Source organism: Triticum aestivum, chromosome 7D, assembly GCF_018294505.1.
Source record: "Triticum aestivum cultivar Chinese Spring chromosome 7D, IWGSC CS RefSeq v2.1, whole genome shotgun sequence".
In the NCBI taxonomy this organism is placed as follows: Eukaryota; Viridiplantae; Streptophyta; class Magnoliopsida; order Poales; family Poaceae; genus Triticum; species Triticum aestivum.
The window spans coordinates 580,330,780-580,349,100 of record NC_057814.1 but is presented as its reverse complement, the minus strand read 5'-3'; the positions used below and the strand labels follow the sequence as shown (position 1 = coordinate 580,349,100).

The 18,321-nt window shown below is 45.2% G+C and overlaps 1 protein-coding gene and 1 long non-coding RNA gene across 16 annotated transcripts; one reads left to right on the top strand and one right to left on the bottom strand.

The window, feature by feature from the left end:
• Positions 1–4,023: 4,023 nt before the first annotated feature.
• Positions 4,024–9,239, top strand: LOC123169590 (nuclear transcription factor Y subunit C-4). Of its 5 annotated transcripts, none has more exons than XM_044587459.1 (5): positions 4,024–5,110; positions 5,190–5,275; positions 5,480–5,527; positions 5,810–7,296; positions 8,126–9,239. In XM_044587459.1, exons 4-5 carry the CDS (start codon positions 7,152–7,154, stop codon positions 8,899–8,901), a joined length of 921 nt encoding a protein of 306 aa, XP_044443394.1. In that variant the 5' UTR covers positions 4,024–5,110; positions 5,190–5,275; positions 5,480–5,527; positions 5,810–7,151; the 3' UTR covers positions 8,902–9,239. The 5 variants fall into 5 exon arrangements, with proteins under 5 accessions (XP_044443394.1, XP_044443393.1, XP_044443391.1 ...); XM_044587458.1 differs by having other exon boundaries at positions 5,364–5,527; XM_044587456.1 differs by lacking the exon at positions 5,480–5,527.
• A 2,367-nt stretch (positions 9,240–11,606) lies between these two features.
• On the bottom strand, positions 11,607–18,321 carry LOC123165274 (uncharacterized). 11 transcript variants are annotated; one of them, XR_006482898.1, is made up of 10 exons: positions 17,649–18,321; positions 16,794–16,936; positions 16,600–16,718; positions 16,208–16,346; positions 16,032–16,100; positions 15,727–15,889; positions 13,704–13,836; positions 13,465–13,532; positions 12,940–13,106; positions 11,607–12,031 (listed from the first exon to the last, which is right to left on the bottom strand). It is a non-coding gene; the product is annotated as an uncharacterized lncRNA (long non-coding RNA). The 11 variants fall into 11 exon arrangements; XR_006482895.1 differs by having other exon boundaries at positions 16,032–16,346; XR_006482899.1 differs by lacking the exons at positions 16,032–16,100; positions 16,208–16,346 and adding an exon at positions 14,690–14,805 and having other exon boundaries at positions 13,465–13,577.

Sequence of the window (18,321 nt, the reverse complement as noted above, 5' to 3'; positions counted from 1 at the left end):
CACCATCCATAGCAGTGGTGGGGCTTGAGATGAAATTATGGGGGGGGGGGGCAAACATGATTGCTTTAGACTGATTTTAGTTGAAAATTAGACCAAATATTAAGGCGTATGTGCATGTGTTTCCTATGAGCTGGGGGGGGGCATGGCCCAGGTTGGCCCCCAAGTAGCTCCGCCACTGACCCATAGCTATTCGCATGGAGAGGCCACAACCAGCGCCATGCGATGGAGATCATGGGATTGCCACAAGGGTCATCTGATAGTCGTTGTGGTTGGTCCTCCTTATAGTGATTACCACAAGGGTGTCCACCCTCAGTTCTCTCTTTCCCTTGATGAACGCCCGCCAGCCGGACTCCTGGAATGATATGCACCCGTCGGATTCCGTCTTGTATTGGACGTTCGTGACAGGCTCTCTTGGTCCATAGATTACTCCAGCGGTGCCGACGGCGGGGATGTCCACTCCGGAAAACATCTTCAAAGGTAACTTCTGAACTCCCCATCATTAAGAGAAAATAGAAAGCACACAATGTTAGACATCTCACCATAACTTTTTTGATCATGTTGGTTTTTGTTAGATGGTGCACAAAGGGCTTCCACAAGAAGGCCAAAGAGGATGGCAACAACGCTTCCACATTAGTTGTCTCGTCCCGACTAAGCTTCTTGATCATTTGAGGAAAAATTGTAGAAAGGATAGGACCATCATATTCATCTTTGATGTCCTCATCTTCATCTTGGTTGTCCTCATCTTCATATTGGATGTCCTCATCTTCATCTTCATTATCCTGGTCATCTTGGTCATCTTCATCATCTTGATCATCTTCGTCATCTTGGTCATCTTCATCTTCATCATCCTAGTCATCTTGGTCATCGTCATCATCATCGTTGTCGACATATAATGTCTTTAACCTGATCACCTCTCCTTTTAAGGAAAAGGCTATGAGTTCTCGTCATTTAAAATTTTTCATTGCAATGTACTGCTCCCATCCATCACCATATATGATGGTTTTATTATTTCCTTTGCGCAGATCCAATTCGAATTCGCGCTCCTCATCATCCTCAAAATACAACACGTTACCATATGAATTGTTGAACTCCTCTCTTATGTTGCATGGGACACACTATCCAGCAGTTAATAATCAACAATAAAGTCAGTAAAACAGTTAAACAAATTATCAGAATTCAATACAAATTCAAGTTAAAGACCGTTACCACTGATTTTTGAAATCCCTTTCTCAAAAATACCCCAAACTACACTACAATTTCAAGACTGCCATACATGAATGTTGGCAGACCTTGGAGATCTTATGCCTCATGGTCCCTAATAATCATTTTGAAGCAGTGATTAATTGTAAATGGTTCGATGACCCGAATGCAACCTCATCCCTTCAAATAAAGAAGCTAACACCGAAGAAAACGAAAATTCGGCAGGGTCTTTGCTTAGTATTGAATATATTGAGTACTAGAAATTTGATGAAATGGAAGTTAATCAATGTTTCACCAAAACATTGGCACTCATTTTCAAGTCTCTAATAAGCCCAAGAAGTTGTCAAACATAAGAAAATGCAATTAAAACTTTATAAATTAGCTTGTTGTACCAAGGTCTATGAATTTCTCTATCAATTCCATGACCCGAATGCAACCCCATCCCTTCAAATAAAGAAGCTAACACCGAAGAACACAAAAATTTGGCAGGACCTTTGCTTAATATTGAATATATTGAGTACCAAAAATTTGATGAAACAGAAGTTAATCAACGTTTCACCAAAACATTGGCACACATTTTCAAGTCTCTAATAAGCCCAGGAAGTTGTCAAACGTAAGAAAAATGCAATTAACACTTTATAAATTAGCTTACCGTAACAAGGTCTACGAATTTCTCTATCAATTCCATGACCCGAATGCAACCCCATCCCTTCAAATAAACAAGCTAACACCAATAAATATGACACTTGTCATATTTAGAGTCTAACTGATCCTAAAGCACTTTGATTATAGATTTCATCTTTACCGACATGCAAAAGGTATTACATTTTCTTATATTGCAAACAAAATATCGCATTTTTGTTCTATTATCCATGGGGTTCCTACTTTTGATCCTAGGTCTATAAATTTCTCTATCAAATAAATAAGGTAATTAACACGGAAGAACACGAAAATATTACATTGGTAGCTGCGGTCGAGGTGGATGACGGCGGTGGTGGTCGAAGCGGACGACTGCATCGGCGGTGGTGGCTGAGGCAGACGACGGCATTGGCGGTCGAGGCGGAAGATGGTGGTGGTCGGTCGAGTCGGACGACGGCGGCGGCGGTCGAGGCGGATGACGGCGAGCAAATCCTGCGGTGTTGCGGGTCAGAGGCGAACGACGAGCAAATCCGGCGGCGGACTAGTGATTTGTAAGAGAATTAAGAGACCATAAAAGTATGAGCGAAGGGCACCGAAAAGTTCCAGAGGTGTTCCAGATGGGTCAGGAAGCGTCCCCGGTTGTCTAGGAGAGTCCCGGTATTTTATAGAAGACTTTGGAAGCTTTCGAAAGTTCTAAAGGGCCGGGGCCTAGTGGGTTGCCACTTGGCTGGGCAAAGGGGCATGCACCACACGGGCCCAATTGGGCCAATAGTGGGGCACACCTCTTTGCTGGAGGGCCAAGGCAAGTGGTGCATGGGATGGGAGCAGTCCTGGGAGGACTCTCCTCCATAGGTCGACCGCCCCCTTGGGGGTTGCCCCTACATCAAGCTATACCACCTCCTAGCCACCTATAAATATTGAGGATGGTGAACCCCTTGGCATACTAAGCTTTGGAGCCGCCCATCCCGTTGCCCTGCGCCCCATCTCTTTCTCTCTCTCTCTCCCTCTCCCTCTCTCTCTCTCTCTCTCTCTGTCTGTCTAGTCTAGAACTAGAAAGCACGCCACTAGGTTGCTTCTCCCTCCAGTTTCTATCAGCGATCTTTGTCTTGGACGACGAAGTGCCGCCGAACCACTACTTCGAGACATGTGGACAACACAGAGGGGTTGTCTACTTCGACTCTCGATCAGTGGAGAATTTCTTGTGGATGGGAGGTTTAGCCTAGCCGCGGGAATCGACAAATCGTCACTATCATCTTCTTCCTCTCTGTTGTGTTCATGTTGGTGAGATTGATCTATCCTTGCATCACGTATAGCGGTAAAAATTATTGCATAATACGCCCCTTCATTTTCCATCTACAATCTAAACAGGGATGATGACCCAGCGCCTCCATCCCTCTAGCTCCCGCAGTTGCCGCCCTCTTAGCGTTGCTTGTTCGCTGTCGCAGGCTATGGCACCCCAGACCCACTTCCTCCGATCCTCATGCCTCTTCAACCATCCCTTCCTCGCCAACTGCCTTGCCACCGCCTACTCTCACCTTGGCGCCATCCCTTTCCGCAGCAAACCAACCGCTTCTTGTTGTGCTGCCCGAGCCCCGTGACCTCCCATGCGACGTGCATGTTATCCAATGGGATGCCTCACAGGGACACCGTCTCTTACAACTCAATGATCTCTAGCTACACGAAAGTGACCGTGCCGACGAGGCACTCCAATTTGTGCACATGATGAAGGAGCCAGACATTAGGCATAGCCCGTTGGCGTAGGCTGCCGCGGTTGTGTTTGGTGTCTTGAAGTGGGGCATGTGGATGGCGGCGGGCGACGACGTTCGGCCGGGTAGGATGAACTTGATGGCATTGGGATCAGATGGTTAAGGGGAGGAACCACAACTGGCGTGCCGTGAAGCCTCGATATCGTCGTTTTCGACGGTCTGCTTCATCGGCTCGAACAACATCTTCGTATACGAAGTTGCTCCTCCAGATTTGGGTATGGTTGGGGTTCCCCTCTTTCTCCGAAGTTGCCTTGGTGGTGGCGGAGGACGATATGGTGGGCGACGATTGGACGAGGCGTAGGATTCTTCCCGGATAAAAGTCTAGTTTACTTCTTACGTGATGACTATGCGCATAATTACATTACATCTATGTTTGTATATCGTGGTGGTGAACACTGTCTATGTTTGCATACTGACTTTTAGAAGTCAGTCCACAGTCGAGTGTATAGTGCAGTGTACAGTATGCAGGAAAGAAAAATGAGTGTACAAGATACACGGTCTCCGTTTCATTGTCCGCTGCGTCTCCCTGACGGCCACCGCGGCGCTCCACCTCCACGCCCGCCTCCGCCAGCTGCCTCGCCGCGGCCTGCTTCCGCCTTGGCGCCGCCCGTTCCGCCATCGCCCTACGCGCCCAACGCCACAGCAGCCAACCGCTTCTGGCACAACATCCTCGCCGCACTGCTCTAGTCCCGTGGCCTCCGGGCGGCGCGCAGGCTGTTCGACGTAATGCCTCACAGGGACACCGTCGCCTGCAATACAATCCGATGATCTCTGGCTACGCTGGAAGTGGACGCGCTGATGAGGCGCTTCGGCTTGCGCTAAGGATGAAGGGGCCATGTGTCAGGCCTAGCGGCCTCACCTTCCCCATCGCTTGGTCGGTCGTCTGCTCTGCTTCCCATGGTTCACGCAGCTGCTGTCCATTACGGCTCTCCCCAACAGAACTCTGTAGTCGGCAAGACCTTGTTGATGTGCAGTGCATGTCGTTTGGAGTGTGAATGTGCAGGACGTCGTGTCAGTGAATTCTGCCATGCCATGTCAGTGTGCAAGGATGATGGTCAGAGCAATGCAGTGTTTGAGTGTTTCCGGTTGATTAGAAGCCATGGTTTTTGGTTGACGGATGTAGCGTGTCAATGGTGCTTACCATGTGCACAGAATCAAGGATTTGGCTAAGGGTTACCAGCTCTTGGCCCTTTGCATCAGAACATGACTCCTGCCAAATTCTGCCATTAATAGTGCTGTTATCGGCATGTTGTCCATGCCTGACAGATTACCTGATGCCGTTAGGCTTTTCGAGGAACTGAAAAAATGGGACTTAGAAACATGTAATGTGATGATATCGTGCTATGCCAGGAGTGGTTTAGTGGAGCAAGCTCTGGGCTTCTTTGTGATGGCTCTGCGAAATGGTGTTCTTCCAACCGAGTTCACCTTTGCAAGTGTGCTGAGATGGAGCTCATGTTTTGGTCTGTTGAAGCAGGGTGGCCAAATCCATGCACTGGTATATCAACGTGAGTTTGAGGATGATATAATTGTTGCCACTGCTTTTTTTTTTTGTCACTGCTTTCATTAACATGTATTGTAATTTAGGTTCCTTGAAGCATGCCAGGGAACTCTTCAATGGTGTTTGTGTCAAAGATTTGTTGATCATCAGTATATATCGCAGAATGGAAGAGGTAGGGAAGCTCTTGAGTGTTTTGGTGAATATTGAAGTGTGGTGTCAAGCGAGATAGAATTACTAACCGGAGCTTTATCTACTTGTAGCTTGGTAGATCTGGTTAATGAATGAATGGATATAATTTTCCTGTTTAATCCCAATTACATTGTCATTCCTGGCCTGGAGCACTATGCATATGTGACTGACATGCTAAGCCATGCAGGATTGTTTAGACGGGCAGTAGATTTAATCGAGAACAAAATGACAGATGGTTAGCAACTTGTCTTTTGCATCTATTGCTTGTGAATTTTATTTTATATTTGTAGCAAGACTAGTAATCTTTTCGAGCTTTCCCTGCACTGAGTACACATTATGGTTATCATGCTTCTGCTTATGTACACCGATTAGTCCAGTGTTCATTTTAAACATCCTATGCTGTTTCCATTTATAATCACTTGGATCTAACAATGTAATTTGTTCTGAAACGTATTCGTTTTCAGAAGTATTTGCTCAATCTGTTACGGTTCTAATTATAGATATTTGTTTGTTACAGAGCCTGTTGTTGATCCTTTTGCTCAAAGGACGGAAATACGAAGATTAGGGTTGATTATCAAGAAAAGAACAGACATGGAAATATAAAGAACGCTGCAAAAGTTGGTGCTCTGCCAAGGCAATCATTTCCTATTATCATCATCTGCACATCATGCACTACTTTTTTTATTTACCATTACATTAGCAACTCAAGTTTCTTATATAACGCTTTCTAAAAAAAACCTGTGCAGTCAGCTACAGCTTGCTGCCACAGCTGTGCCTATCACAGGGACTAAAGCGGATCTGCCAAGAAAAATCTAAAAAACAAGATCTTGCGAATCTTCAGTCATAAATAAGGTTGTGCACCCCACACGATTTCTTTTATCATGGAGTAGGGCAAATAAATGCTTGGGAAACGTATCAAACTATACTTTCCGGAAATTTCTAGAAAGTTTCAAAAGGAGAAAGACAGACTATATCTTTAATTGCTTACCGTATCAGTATGTAGAAATCACGCATATTCTACAGCTGTGCCATCCTGCAGCTCTTGCTATCAAGGTATATAAATACAGTTTTCTTTGCCCAGCTTTGTGCTAATCGAAGAGATAATTTCTTAGGTGCGCAAGAAATATGTATTGCACGGGTATGTACAAGCTTGTTTGATTTTTTCTTACATCAATCTAGTTATGCAGTATTTTTTGGATCGGTACAAACTATTTTAGATCTTTGTGATTCAGCACCGCAATGGCCATTCTCCAGAGTTCTAGATCTAAGTATCAATATGGTTTCAGCAGTCGTTGACTTTCTTATTAGGAGGTCATAAATCTAACAAAAATTCATCCTTGACGCCAATAGGTATAGAAATCGGTGCTTGTCATGATCTGATAGTTATGATTCTTCTCAGGGTAGCATATGATTTGGTTGTAGGAAGATTGTGACCCCAAGATCTGTATACTATCATTCTCAAATCTTACTCTTCGTATTGAACTATCGGTCAAAGCGGTCCCACGGGATCTACTGGATGAACTGGAAGGTTGGGATTTTGGCAACATCGTGTGAATGATGCCATCTCTGAAGGGGATACAAGTGCGGATGGTGATATCAGAATATGCGTCTTAATATCGATGAACAAAATATGTCTATAAATCATGAAATATAGTGTGAATGGTTAATCCGTGGTTCACATATTCGTATTTCTTTCTGCTCTGTATATTCATATCCGCTGCTGGTATTTGTATCTTTTTTTTTTGAATAGCCATACTCATCTATCTTTTTAAAATGGCTATGATGTGAATATAGTTTTTCTATAATCCAGCCGCGTTTGATGTGAGAATTCTTAATTCAAGAGTTATAGGGAGGGACTTATGTCACCACAAACAGAAACTAAAGCAGGTGTTGGATTTCAAGCTGGTGTTAAAGATTATAAATTGACTTACTACACCCTACTTTTTGACCCATTTTGCCTTTCTAGGTTGGTGGGCGCTTTCGGAGCAATATGGATAAAAGAAAGTAAGTATTTATCCGGGAAGCCTCCGCCAAGATCCAATTTATTTAAACCCGCTCCGCGAGCAAGGAGCGCCGCGAGGAGAGCGAGAGAACGAAGTGGGCTTTGGTGATGTCGGAATTTTCCACCATTGTCGCCATCTTATTTTCATTTTCCTTTCTTCGAAACCATCTGATGGTGAATATTCAACTGAGTTATCCACTCTCTAGCTATATGTGCTTTATGGAGCACCTTTGGGGCCTGCCTGGAGTTAGAAACCACCATTACCACTATCAATTGCTTGTGTAATCTAAGCCATTTGTTATATTCATTTAGAATTTTAGATGCTTGGGCAGTGCACATAAGATGCAAAAGAAAACAAGATGCTAAATTTGTGGTGGCTTATAATGGCCCAGGTGCCTATACAGGACCTCAAGTTTCTATTGCAGTTAGCTTTGTAGCCAGATTTATTCTATTAATTTCTTTCACCCATTTAGTTTGTTAGTTCATGCTGATGTATATTTGGTTGCACATGCGTATTTTCAGTATTTTAACTATGCAATTTTCTGCTCTGGTGCTGTTACTTAGAACTGATCTTAGTTTCTACTAGCAGATAATTATCATCTTTAAAATTATTTGGGAGGATCCCAATAAAGAAATAAACTCGGTGTTTCAAACTTATCTTGAAAGAGAGCCACAAATGTTCACATTCATCTTAAGGCACTACACAAAATTTTATTTTGTAACCTAGGACGCCAGCACTATCTAACTCTCCTTAGATTGTTGTACTCTAAGATTAAGCTGATTAATACTTTATGATTGAGCTAATGAATAATTTTCATTATTTTTTCACAGTGCCAGAAAGACGGTCTTGGAAACCTCAGCTTGCAATGGGTGATGTTGCTGGTGGATCACATGTGTATCCTGCCTCAGCCTATCCGCCTGGAGCAACAGTGGCTACAGCTCCTGGCATCACTCCTGCTGGTTCACAGCCAACGCCACCATTCCCAGCAAATCCAGCTCAGCTTAGTGCTCAGAACCAGCTTATGTACGAGCAGTCGCAGCAGTATCAGCAGCAGCTCCAGCAACTGCACCAGAGGCGGCTCCAGCAGTTCTGGGCCCAACAACGGTCAGAGATCGAGCAGGCCACTGACATCAAGAAGCACCCCGTGCAACTCAAAAGGATAAGGAAAATCATGAAGGCCGATGAGGGCGTTCACATGATCTCGGCAGAAGCTCCGGTGGTGTTTTCGAAAGCATGCGAGATGTTGACACTGGAGATGACGATGAGGGCATGGATGGTCACCAAGGAGAACAAGCGCCAGACCTTGAAGAAGAGCGACGTTGCCGCTGCTGTTGCTAGGACCGACGTCTACGACTTCCTGGCGGACATAATCCCCTTGGACGAGATGAAGGAGGAGGGGGTCGGGCTTCACAGAGCCGGGCCGCCGCCGCCACCCTTGGGGGCTCCGGCTGGCGCATACCCGTATTATTACCCGCCGCAGCTGCAGGTGCCAGGTGCAGCAATGGTGCACGGTGGCCAGCAGGTGCCGCAGGGCCATCTGCCGCATGTGTGGATAGATCTTCAGGAACAGCAAGAGAAGGAGGATCAGCAATCTGAAAGTGGCTGACAACATGTGAGCCATCACTAAAATTCAGTATCCTCATTTTAGCCAGGACATCCAAAGTTCCAAACTAATTTTCAGGTTTCGTTCGTAATAAGTAGATTATATGATTGTTTGTTTGGTCTGTCGGTATGGTGGGAGAGATTTACTAGTTTCCCTCATGGAGGTTTTGTTGTTGTCGTGGTTTGTTCTTGTCGCGGTGTCTTTAGCGAATTTGATTATGCTTCGAGACGAGTCGGTTAAAATTTACCGTAGCGTGTCCATTTCCGTAATCCCGTTACTCCAATCCAAACTGAAAGTTGGCCTCTGGATTCCGGTTATGTCTTTTCGATATGCAATCGTCGAGTGCCATACTAGCTCTGTTTCTGTGATGTGTGTTTTTCTTGTATGAAGCTTCCTGATCCTGGTGAAACTGATTTGGTCTTGTTTGAACGCCCGATGGTGTTTTGCGAAACCACAGTTGGATGTTTACATCAAGTGAACCAATTGGTTGGAATTCACCATACCGTGTCCATCAAACTACTGCTTCCTTTGTGACCGTGGGCGTGGCCCATGCGATGCCATAGCCTGCCGAGATCGGCAATGGTGTAGGGGGTAGCTAGGGAAGGGAAGGGAGCCAGCCACGCGGTGTTGGCATCTTTTGTTCGGCTTTCTTTACACGGCGCGCATCAGTGGCATGGCAATGGGCGCCGGAGAGCAAGACGACCGAGGAAACTTCTTTGCCCTGCCCTGCACACGACACGTCGATGACTGGCCGGCGACGTGCCCGGAGTGTGAACACCCCAAAAGCACGCTAGCTAGTACGTTACCCGACTGTCCTCTCAAATCAGTCGCCTGCTTCCTTTTTCTTCCGTCCCGATGGAATTTTTCTGAACCCGTTTGGTGTTCACGTTACCAAAAAAGGCTTTCGCCCCGCTTTATATATAAAGCAAAGATCAACATCATCCGAAACAAACGCACGTCCACATCACACACACCCAAGGCAGGATACAAAAGCGCTGAGCGCAGCAACACCACCCCTAGCACACTACCACGAAGAGATGAAGTCGCATACAGCGAACCGTGGACTCTAAGGCGGCGCCTTCAGAAAGGATACGACACCTGAGCGCCGCCACTGCCAGATCCAAGGATCAGAGTTTCCGCCGGAGCCGCATGACGGGCGGTGAGAGCCGCGACGACGCCTTCAAGAAGAGAGCAAGCTTCGCCGTCGCCGGTCCGTCCGAAGATAGAGCAGGTTTTCACCCCGACCTACACTCACCGCCACCGAACGCTACACCCCGGCAACCACACCGCCCACACGGCCATGGTCACCGCGCAGCGCCTAGACACGGGCTCTGCCCAAGAGCACCGTGCACCGCCACCAGGACCGCCGCCCCGGCATCCAAGACCTTGATACCACCACACCCGAGACCCGCCGCTACCCCAACCAAAGAGACGAGCAGAAAAGGAGCCGCCTTTGCACCCCTGGCCCACCCCAGCGTCGAGACCCAATAGGTCGGCCAACACTGGCATCCATCGACCCATCCTGCAGCCCAGAGCGCGAGACGAGATCGGTCCTGCAGCATCGTGGGGCGGGGACGGAGTCAGTCCTGCTGCACCGTGCGCGAGACGAACTCGGTCCTACAGCACTGTGCGCGAGACGACCTCATTCCTGCTGCACCGGGCGCGAGACGAGCGATGAACCGCAGCTAGGAAAGGGCCAGCCCTTCGAAGGGAGTAGCGACCGAGCGCCGAGGAGATGGAGTGAAGGCCGAAATGGTCCGATCGCAGACAAGCCGACGCCGGAGAAGCCGGCCGCTGCCGCAAGCAGATCCGCCAAGCCACCATGGAGCCGCCACGACACCGGGAGTCCACCACCACCGGACCTCCACATGTCGCCGCCCACGGCCGAAGCAACGGCCACGCCCGACCGCTGCCCTACCCGCATCGCCCGGCGCGCTCATAGCGCCGGAGCCGCCGGGCACGCACCACCGCCGCCACGCGCCGCCGACCGACCCCCACCACCAGATCCAGCTGGATCCATCTTTTGTTCACATTACTCCCTCCCATCTTTTGTTCCAAGAATCGATCGCTGCTTCCTTTTCATCTACACTAGTGGTTGGGGCGCCAGCAGGTGGCGCCTCTTGGGGCTGGCTTGTGCGCACTAATCTGGTTGTCGTATTTGTTAATGTGTCTGTCTGACAATAGGTTTAGTTTAGTGAGAAGTGTCTGTCTGACAATAGGTTTAGTTTAGTGAGAAGACAGGCAGCACAGATGAAAGAACAACAAAATCCCGTTACACGCAGTGCACATGCATAAAATAGATCAGGCTTAGAAGCTGACATGAGCATCTTGGTGCTCGGAAAATGAATGTATTTGGCTCCATTGCTGTGTTGGACTGCATGTAGATTTTTACATTATTTTGCACAGTGGTACTTACAAACAAGATTGGTTAATTCCTGCTTATTTCCAATTTATGAACAAAATCTTAGTTCAAGTTTCAATACTCAAGTTGCGAAAAGTTCCTGGTTAGAAAATCATGTGCATGCTCTACAGTTTTTCAGGGTCAACTAAGATCAACGACCGAATCATGTGTAATTCAATAGTTCAGAAGTACAACATGGCCTAGAAACGCCATAAGAATAAGATGACTTCAAGGTTTGATGCGGTAAACAAAGAGATGGCAAGCAAGCTCAACATTTTAGTTGCAAGGATCTAATTTGGAAATCAGATAAGAGGCCTTCTAAATAAAATTTTATTAACCTGCTGGAAGATAAATAAGTGCCCCCTGTCTGAATAAGTATAGTATATCACAACAGAACCATTTAACAATTTAAGATCCGGAAGAACCAAAACGTTGACAGCTGCACGACTTTGCCAAGGTGAAGCATTCAACTTATCTTCTTGTTGGTAAGTAGACAATAGAGCATAAACCAGATATGTAGAAGACGAACACCCAGCCATGTCAAAGTAAAAGTTAGATATGGCGACTCTACATTTGGTGTCTCCTGCAATGAAATACCAAAAAATCACCAAAATTTAAGGTTGTCATACTGGAAGGACGTTTATCATTAGCAATAAAGAGAACATAATGAATAATCCAGAATTGGTACACCAATAGAATGGCCTAGCAGCTGAGCTCCTATTTCCCACAACCCTGGAAAAAAATACAGTTGCTTGGTGAAAATTTTGGAAAATTATTCGGCAAGATCTTATATGTACTGACCAAAAAAACATGAGTGCGCATAATGAAAGAAGTTTCAAGTTCATTTGATCATGAAACTCCAAAGGGACTTTTGGATACTCATAATATTATTCTGTTTTCCAAAACAACATGAATAGTACATAACAAAAAAGGTTTTATAAGTTAAATTGATCATGGAAACTCCAAAGGAACTTCTGGATGATCATAACATTATTCTGTTTCGATAAACAAGTATTGCTTTTCTGCGGGTTCACAAAATTGACTGAACAATAGGACACCGAACCGACTATTAGAGAGAGTACTGAAATAGCTAGGTGCCTTTAAAACAATCTCCCTAAAATTTCCTGGTTTTGCGAAGAAGGATCTCTAAACCCTCTTCCTATAGCCTTCTTAAGAAGTCCGGAGTCAATCATTTTCCGGATGTACCAAGTCCAGCAGGCAATCCTTCAGGAAAGCAATGTACAACCATAAAAACTAAATCAACGCCAAAAAATTCTAGACACAAGTATGTCATTCCATTGTAATAAAAATCCAACTCCCTATTTTGTTATCAGGATTTAGAGCATATGTCAGAAAGTAACATGCTTCAAATATAGCAAATGTAACTGCAAATATCAGTCCTTGGGGAGAAAGATTTAAAAAGTGTTGTTGTTGGTAATCAGTGTTAAGAACAGCGCATTATGGTGATCAAGATCACATTGATAGTTCTTCAAGGCAAACATTAAGGACTCCTATCGGCCTGCGTGTTGGACATCATTTAGAAAGGTTGTGACAATATTATTCTTAAAGCAGTGAAGTTGTGTTCACATAAATAAAAACGAAAACTGAGGAGGCATGTCCTAGGGCAAAAGAAAACTCACCTTCAAATCCTTGGTGAAGCATAACCATAGTTCCTGAACTGAGCCCTTCTCGTAGATGATCTGCGGTGAACCACCAAAAGCATGTTTGACAGTATCAATGACATGACATCACTCGGTACATATTGTTTACTGTTGGAGATCAAGACATCTCATATCGCCAGCGTTTCCTGCAATTCCAATCCAAATTATAACGATGTAAATGAGACAAATTTCTGTGACACAGTATAGTAGGAGTAGTTTCATACAGACTACTATTCGAGTGGTTTTAAGTTTGTTTTCTTCATATGGAAACCAAGCTAATTTGAGTAACAAATTTTTAGGTTCTAATGCCAACAAAAGAAACAAATCATTCCTGCAAGGAAAAACAATAGTGTATAGACAGGGAAAGACACATCAATACCATGCAATCTTCTCAAAATGTACAGACAGGAAAGACAGAAAGGAAGCATACAACATATATCCACCGGCCATTCTTCAACTCGAAAGAAAAAATTACGAGACTGTTTCACCAACGAGTGCACGCACCTGAGTCCATCGACGCAACCTCGCTCCTCTTGGTGGCGGCATCCTTCTATCCACTGCTGCCTTTCTTGCTGATCTTGTAATAGAACGAGGTGTCACTAATTTTGAAGACAACACTAAAATTCATAGAATGTGGTGTCACTAATCGGCGAACTGACACACATACCTCCATAATGGTATACTCATCTAAAAGTATGAACTTTCAACTTCTAGAGTTCGTAATATGTTTCAGCTAGAATTACCTGAATAGGTGAAACATGATTCTTAAACAGGGCGAAGGGAGATCAATCAGGAGGATACAGGGTTTGAACTGTATCTTGCAGAGTAGTAGTGTCCATTGTATTAGTCCTCCTGATCCTCTTCTTGGTCCAGATCCTGTTGGCAGCGTAAAATCTGCTTCTCATTCTCCACGACAGAAAGGGGAGCAAGGAAATAATAAACTTAAATAAGCTAGCAGAAGTAGTTTCTGACCAGCATCTAAATGTCCTATATGTCTTGTTCAATGTGAATCACCAGAAATAAGAGAAGTTTGCCTTGGAACTAAAAGAATAAACAAAATGGGTCTCAATGGAAACAAAAGGACATAGTAATATACTCCCTCCATTCCCAAATATAAGACTTTTTAGCGATTCCAATATGGACTACATATGGAGCAAAATGAGTGAATCTACACTCTAAAATATGTCTATATACACTCGTATATAGTCCGTATTGAAATCCCTAAAAGGGCTTATATTTAGGAACGGAGGGAGTGTATGTGATCAATGAGGATTCTTGTTTTTATTATGCAGTATCTCTACGCCAATATCCCTACTAAAGAATAACATATAGGGCATTTAGTAGCAGTGCAAAAGTCTGCAACACCAACAATGAAGTGCCTAAACCATCCCCCGCCCCAAGAAAAAAAGGGTTTAGCAAGTATTTATGCTTTATCACTTCACTTCCACTTGCTGATTATAATATAGGCAACGGAAAATCCAGGATCAGTTCAGCAGCAAGCACAACCACACGAATTTGAACCCTAACCTGGGTTTCAACACTTTTGGCATGCTTATCTAAATAAATTGGCATTACATAAGACCAGAAGTATGCAGATTCTTGAGAGCTAAAACTGATCCATATTTCCATGCCTAGGGATGCAACAATTCAGTTTAGACATCCAATCACAGTTAGGTTCAGGTTCATCATATTTTTACATAGCCAACAACAACAAGTGGAAGACCTTCACCTTAGGGAACTACTTGTACGTATGTCCTCTGACTAAACTGAATAAGATCACCTCATTGCTATAATATGGTGTCCCATTCTCATCCTTGTATGACCTTTCTCCTCCTAAAATCAAATCTTTCCGAACCAAAACAGAAACATATTTGATTCATTTACTTTTAGCAACATGTAACAAAAATAAATTGATAAATCTTCCTTTGGTGGAATCTGCACTTTCATCTACCCAAAAGGGAACAATTTTGCACAATAAAGCACACATGGGGCATGGACTAATACACATGAAGTGAGATCTTCATCCCAAAAATAAGTGAAATTAACCTATCATACATATCTATCCCTTAGTAGGAGTATCTACTACTTAATGCCGAACAGTACAGTTCTTGGAAAAAAGAAGGGAAAAGGGAACAAATTTATAACTGAAGCATATTTGAAACATATTGATTAGAAATAATTATTGAATATTTTCTATGACCTGATGCAGGAATTTATTTTTAGTCTATGTTCTCTAAATCGTCGAACCTTATCCTCAAACCAGCATCGATCTTGTTTTTTTTTTTACTTTAAAATTGTCAATTTGCAAGTGAAACAGAATATAAAACACACTTAAGTAGCAAAGTACTTCTATAGAAAAAAAACGCATTAAACCATTTGCTCTCCTAGCTTAGCAGCTGAGGTAAGCCATAAACCCATTTGAGCTATAGAACTCTTACTTTGAAGAACCTGGCAACACTCTAAATTGTCCACTGCTTGACCCAAACTAATTAACCTCAAAACTGTTATCTCCCCATGGCTAGATAAAATGGAACACGGTAGACTTTAGTAATATAAGCACAGATCTGATTAGCATATGCATTGACGCGGATTTCACCGATGGTTAGCTAACTAAGTTCAAAAAATCATGATTGTCTTGTTAATTATAGTGCAAGCACTTGGTGTCAAAGTTCCAAACTTCAAAGAAGAATCTGGCATCATAGCTCTAAATTGTCCGCTGTTTAATTACATGCATGGTAGATTTAACTAAGCACAAGATCTAATTACCGTATGCATCAACGTGCATCTCGCCGATGGCACGCTCCAAGAGCTCCCGCGCTGGTGCGCTACAGCGTAGAGTACACATCGACCATCATGACCTCGGACGGACACCCCATGTTGCCCGGGCGGAGCTCCGCCATGGCCGCCGTCGGATCGGTGCAAGCAGTCACTGCAAGCAAGCAAACATCACATATATAGCATCACAGCCACGGCGTGGGCAAGCTTGCATGCATGCTCGTACATAGCAACGGTGGCAAACGCGATTGAGCTAGCAAACGATGCACGCATGTGGCAGTAGAAGGATTAGTAACCTGATGCATACAGGCATAATTATAACAACCATGTGCAACATTTGACAGGATTGCAACCATCCTCGGACTCTGAAATCAAAACTGAAGGTGTAACTATAACCATATGCAAAATTGGACACACTTGTGATGTAAGCGATAACATGAGACAACCTGGAAGTGATTCCCACACTAACTACCTTTTTTTTTCGAAAAGGACACTAACTACCTTGACCATTACATTCAAGATTGCATCAGCAGATAAAAAGGAGCAGAAGTGCCTATTCCTTTGATCTCCCAGCAGGATTCTTTTGAGGTAGTACCACTGTTGTGGTTTACCTGCTTTGGCAAAGTATCAAAATGATTATAACTGAATGTATTGCTACTCCATAGATGTATCATGAATTGAGAGTGAAAGCAATCTCTGACAAAAAATATATGGACGGGTATCATGACAACATAACAAAAGTCTGAAATCTCCCAAAACAATAGCGTGTATCACCCAAAACAGATTTGGTAGTTTTACAGCCAACAAGATAAATCAAAACCAGTCTAGAGCAGCAACAGCAGGGGGGAGGGGCAGAGGCACAACCTTGTGCGGGGGGTAGTCAAGGTAAAGCTCACGACAATGTCCTCCCCCAGCTCGCCCGCTTGCACTTGGGTTCCGGTCGCCCTCCTCGTCGATGGAGACAGGTGGCTACTGCACCAAATCTGAGGGAGACGGAAGTAGAGTTGAGGGTCAGAGCTCGAGCGGAGTAGAGAGGAGGAGGAGGGGGATGAACTCACCGATGCAGACGAGGTACGGCCCGACGCACAACATGCACCTCATGGCCATCAGGCACGGGAGGACCGTCTGTGAGGCAGAGCCACCCATGAGCGAGCTGCCGGACCTTGCCGGCGACGAAGGGGACAAACGCAATATATAAGTTCTGTGTAAACATGAAGTGAAAATGCAAATGCATTGAAAATGTGTTCAATGGCAACACAATGAACAAGTCTAATTTGTTAATCTCCAGAATAAAGAAAAGATACAACTGAACTGCATTTAGCATGTGTTACACAAATTAGGAATAGTAACAGAAGCATGGTGGACAAACAAAGGAAGATGACCATGGTCCTGGCGTCCATGGCCACCCCTAGCTCTGGTCAGCCTCCCCTGCTCGCTGCCATCGCTAATGTTGTACTTATACATGATCGACAGAATGTAATGGTTGCCTTTGCATATTCTTAGCTTCCATGTGCCAGACAACCTTAAGGACCAATAAAACTTTGATGCACTAAAATTGAAGGAAGCGTGATTGCTTTAAAAACGAGAAAGGAAAAGTCATTGATGTCTACCAAAAGGAAAAGTCATCACATGTAATGTAAGACGCTTTTTGATACTAGTGTAGTGTCAAAAAACGTCCTACATTATGGAACGGAAGGAGTAGATTTGATCTTTAATAAAGTTGGCATGATTCCAAATGAAAATTCCACCAATCTCCATCTTAAGTAAAACAAAATTAACCCCTACACTCTAGAAAGTGCTGTAAGAAAGGGGTCAATTGCTTTATGTTATCGGTAAATATAATGAACCATGGCCTTGGTGGCTTCATGTAAATCTGTAACAATAGGATTACTATACATGGGTAGGAGACCTACGCTTGCTTGAAGGTGGCCCTGGCTTTGGGGTCGAGACCGGGAGGCGGCTGCAGCACCGGGAGGCCAGCCCCTCCTTCCGGCGCAAACGTGCTGATTAGCCCACTGAGCGCCGCCGTGCACAGCCAAAACGCCATGGTGACGGCGGCCTCGATGTGGGTGGGATGCTTTGACATCCACTCCCGCACCATGGCCTCTGTCGACCTGAAGCTACCGGTCAGCTCGTCAAGCGGCCGGCGGGTCGGCGTCGCTCTGCTCTGCAAGTGACAGCCGTCATGTCTGCCACCGTGAAGCGCCGATCTGGTCCACCGCCGTTGGCCGCTGCTGCACCTCCACTGCCGGCCGCCCACCTATTGTGCGCGAGTCGGTGAGGTCCTTGTCCCTGTAGCCGGTGTTGAGGCGCACAATGGAAGACGAAGGCGACGATGAGGCGCGTCGGCCCAGATCTTGCTGCCCGCCATGTTGGCCGGGTCGAGTGGCCAAGAGGGAAGCCGGCGGCACAGGGCAGAGGAGCGGATGGGAAGAGGCGAGGAGGGGCTCGGGGTGTGACGCAAGGACGGCAGAGGTCGTCGGTGGCGGCAGGAGAATCGGGGGAGACGAGAAGGATTTAGGGTTGGTGGGGAAGAGGAGAATGATATTTTTTGTGGGCCGGCCCAATCTCGCAGGCAGCATTTTC

What these genes read in the sequence shown, in the direction of transcription:
- LOC123169590 (XM_044587456.1), top strand. Translation starts at nt 7,152, where the DNA reads ATGTCACCACAAACAGAAACTAAAGCAGGTGTTGGATTTCAAGCTGGT. An exon ending in AGCAATATGGATAAAAGAAA is followed by an intron (nt 7,297 to 8,125) that starts GTAAGTATTTAT and finishes ATTTTTTCACAG; the next exon opens with TGCCAGAAAGACGGTCTTGG.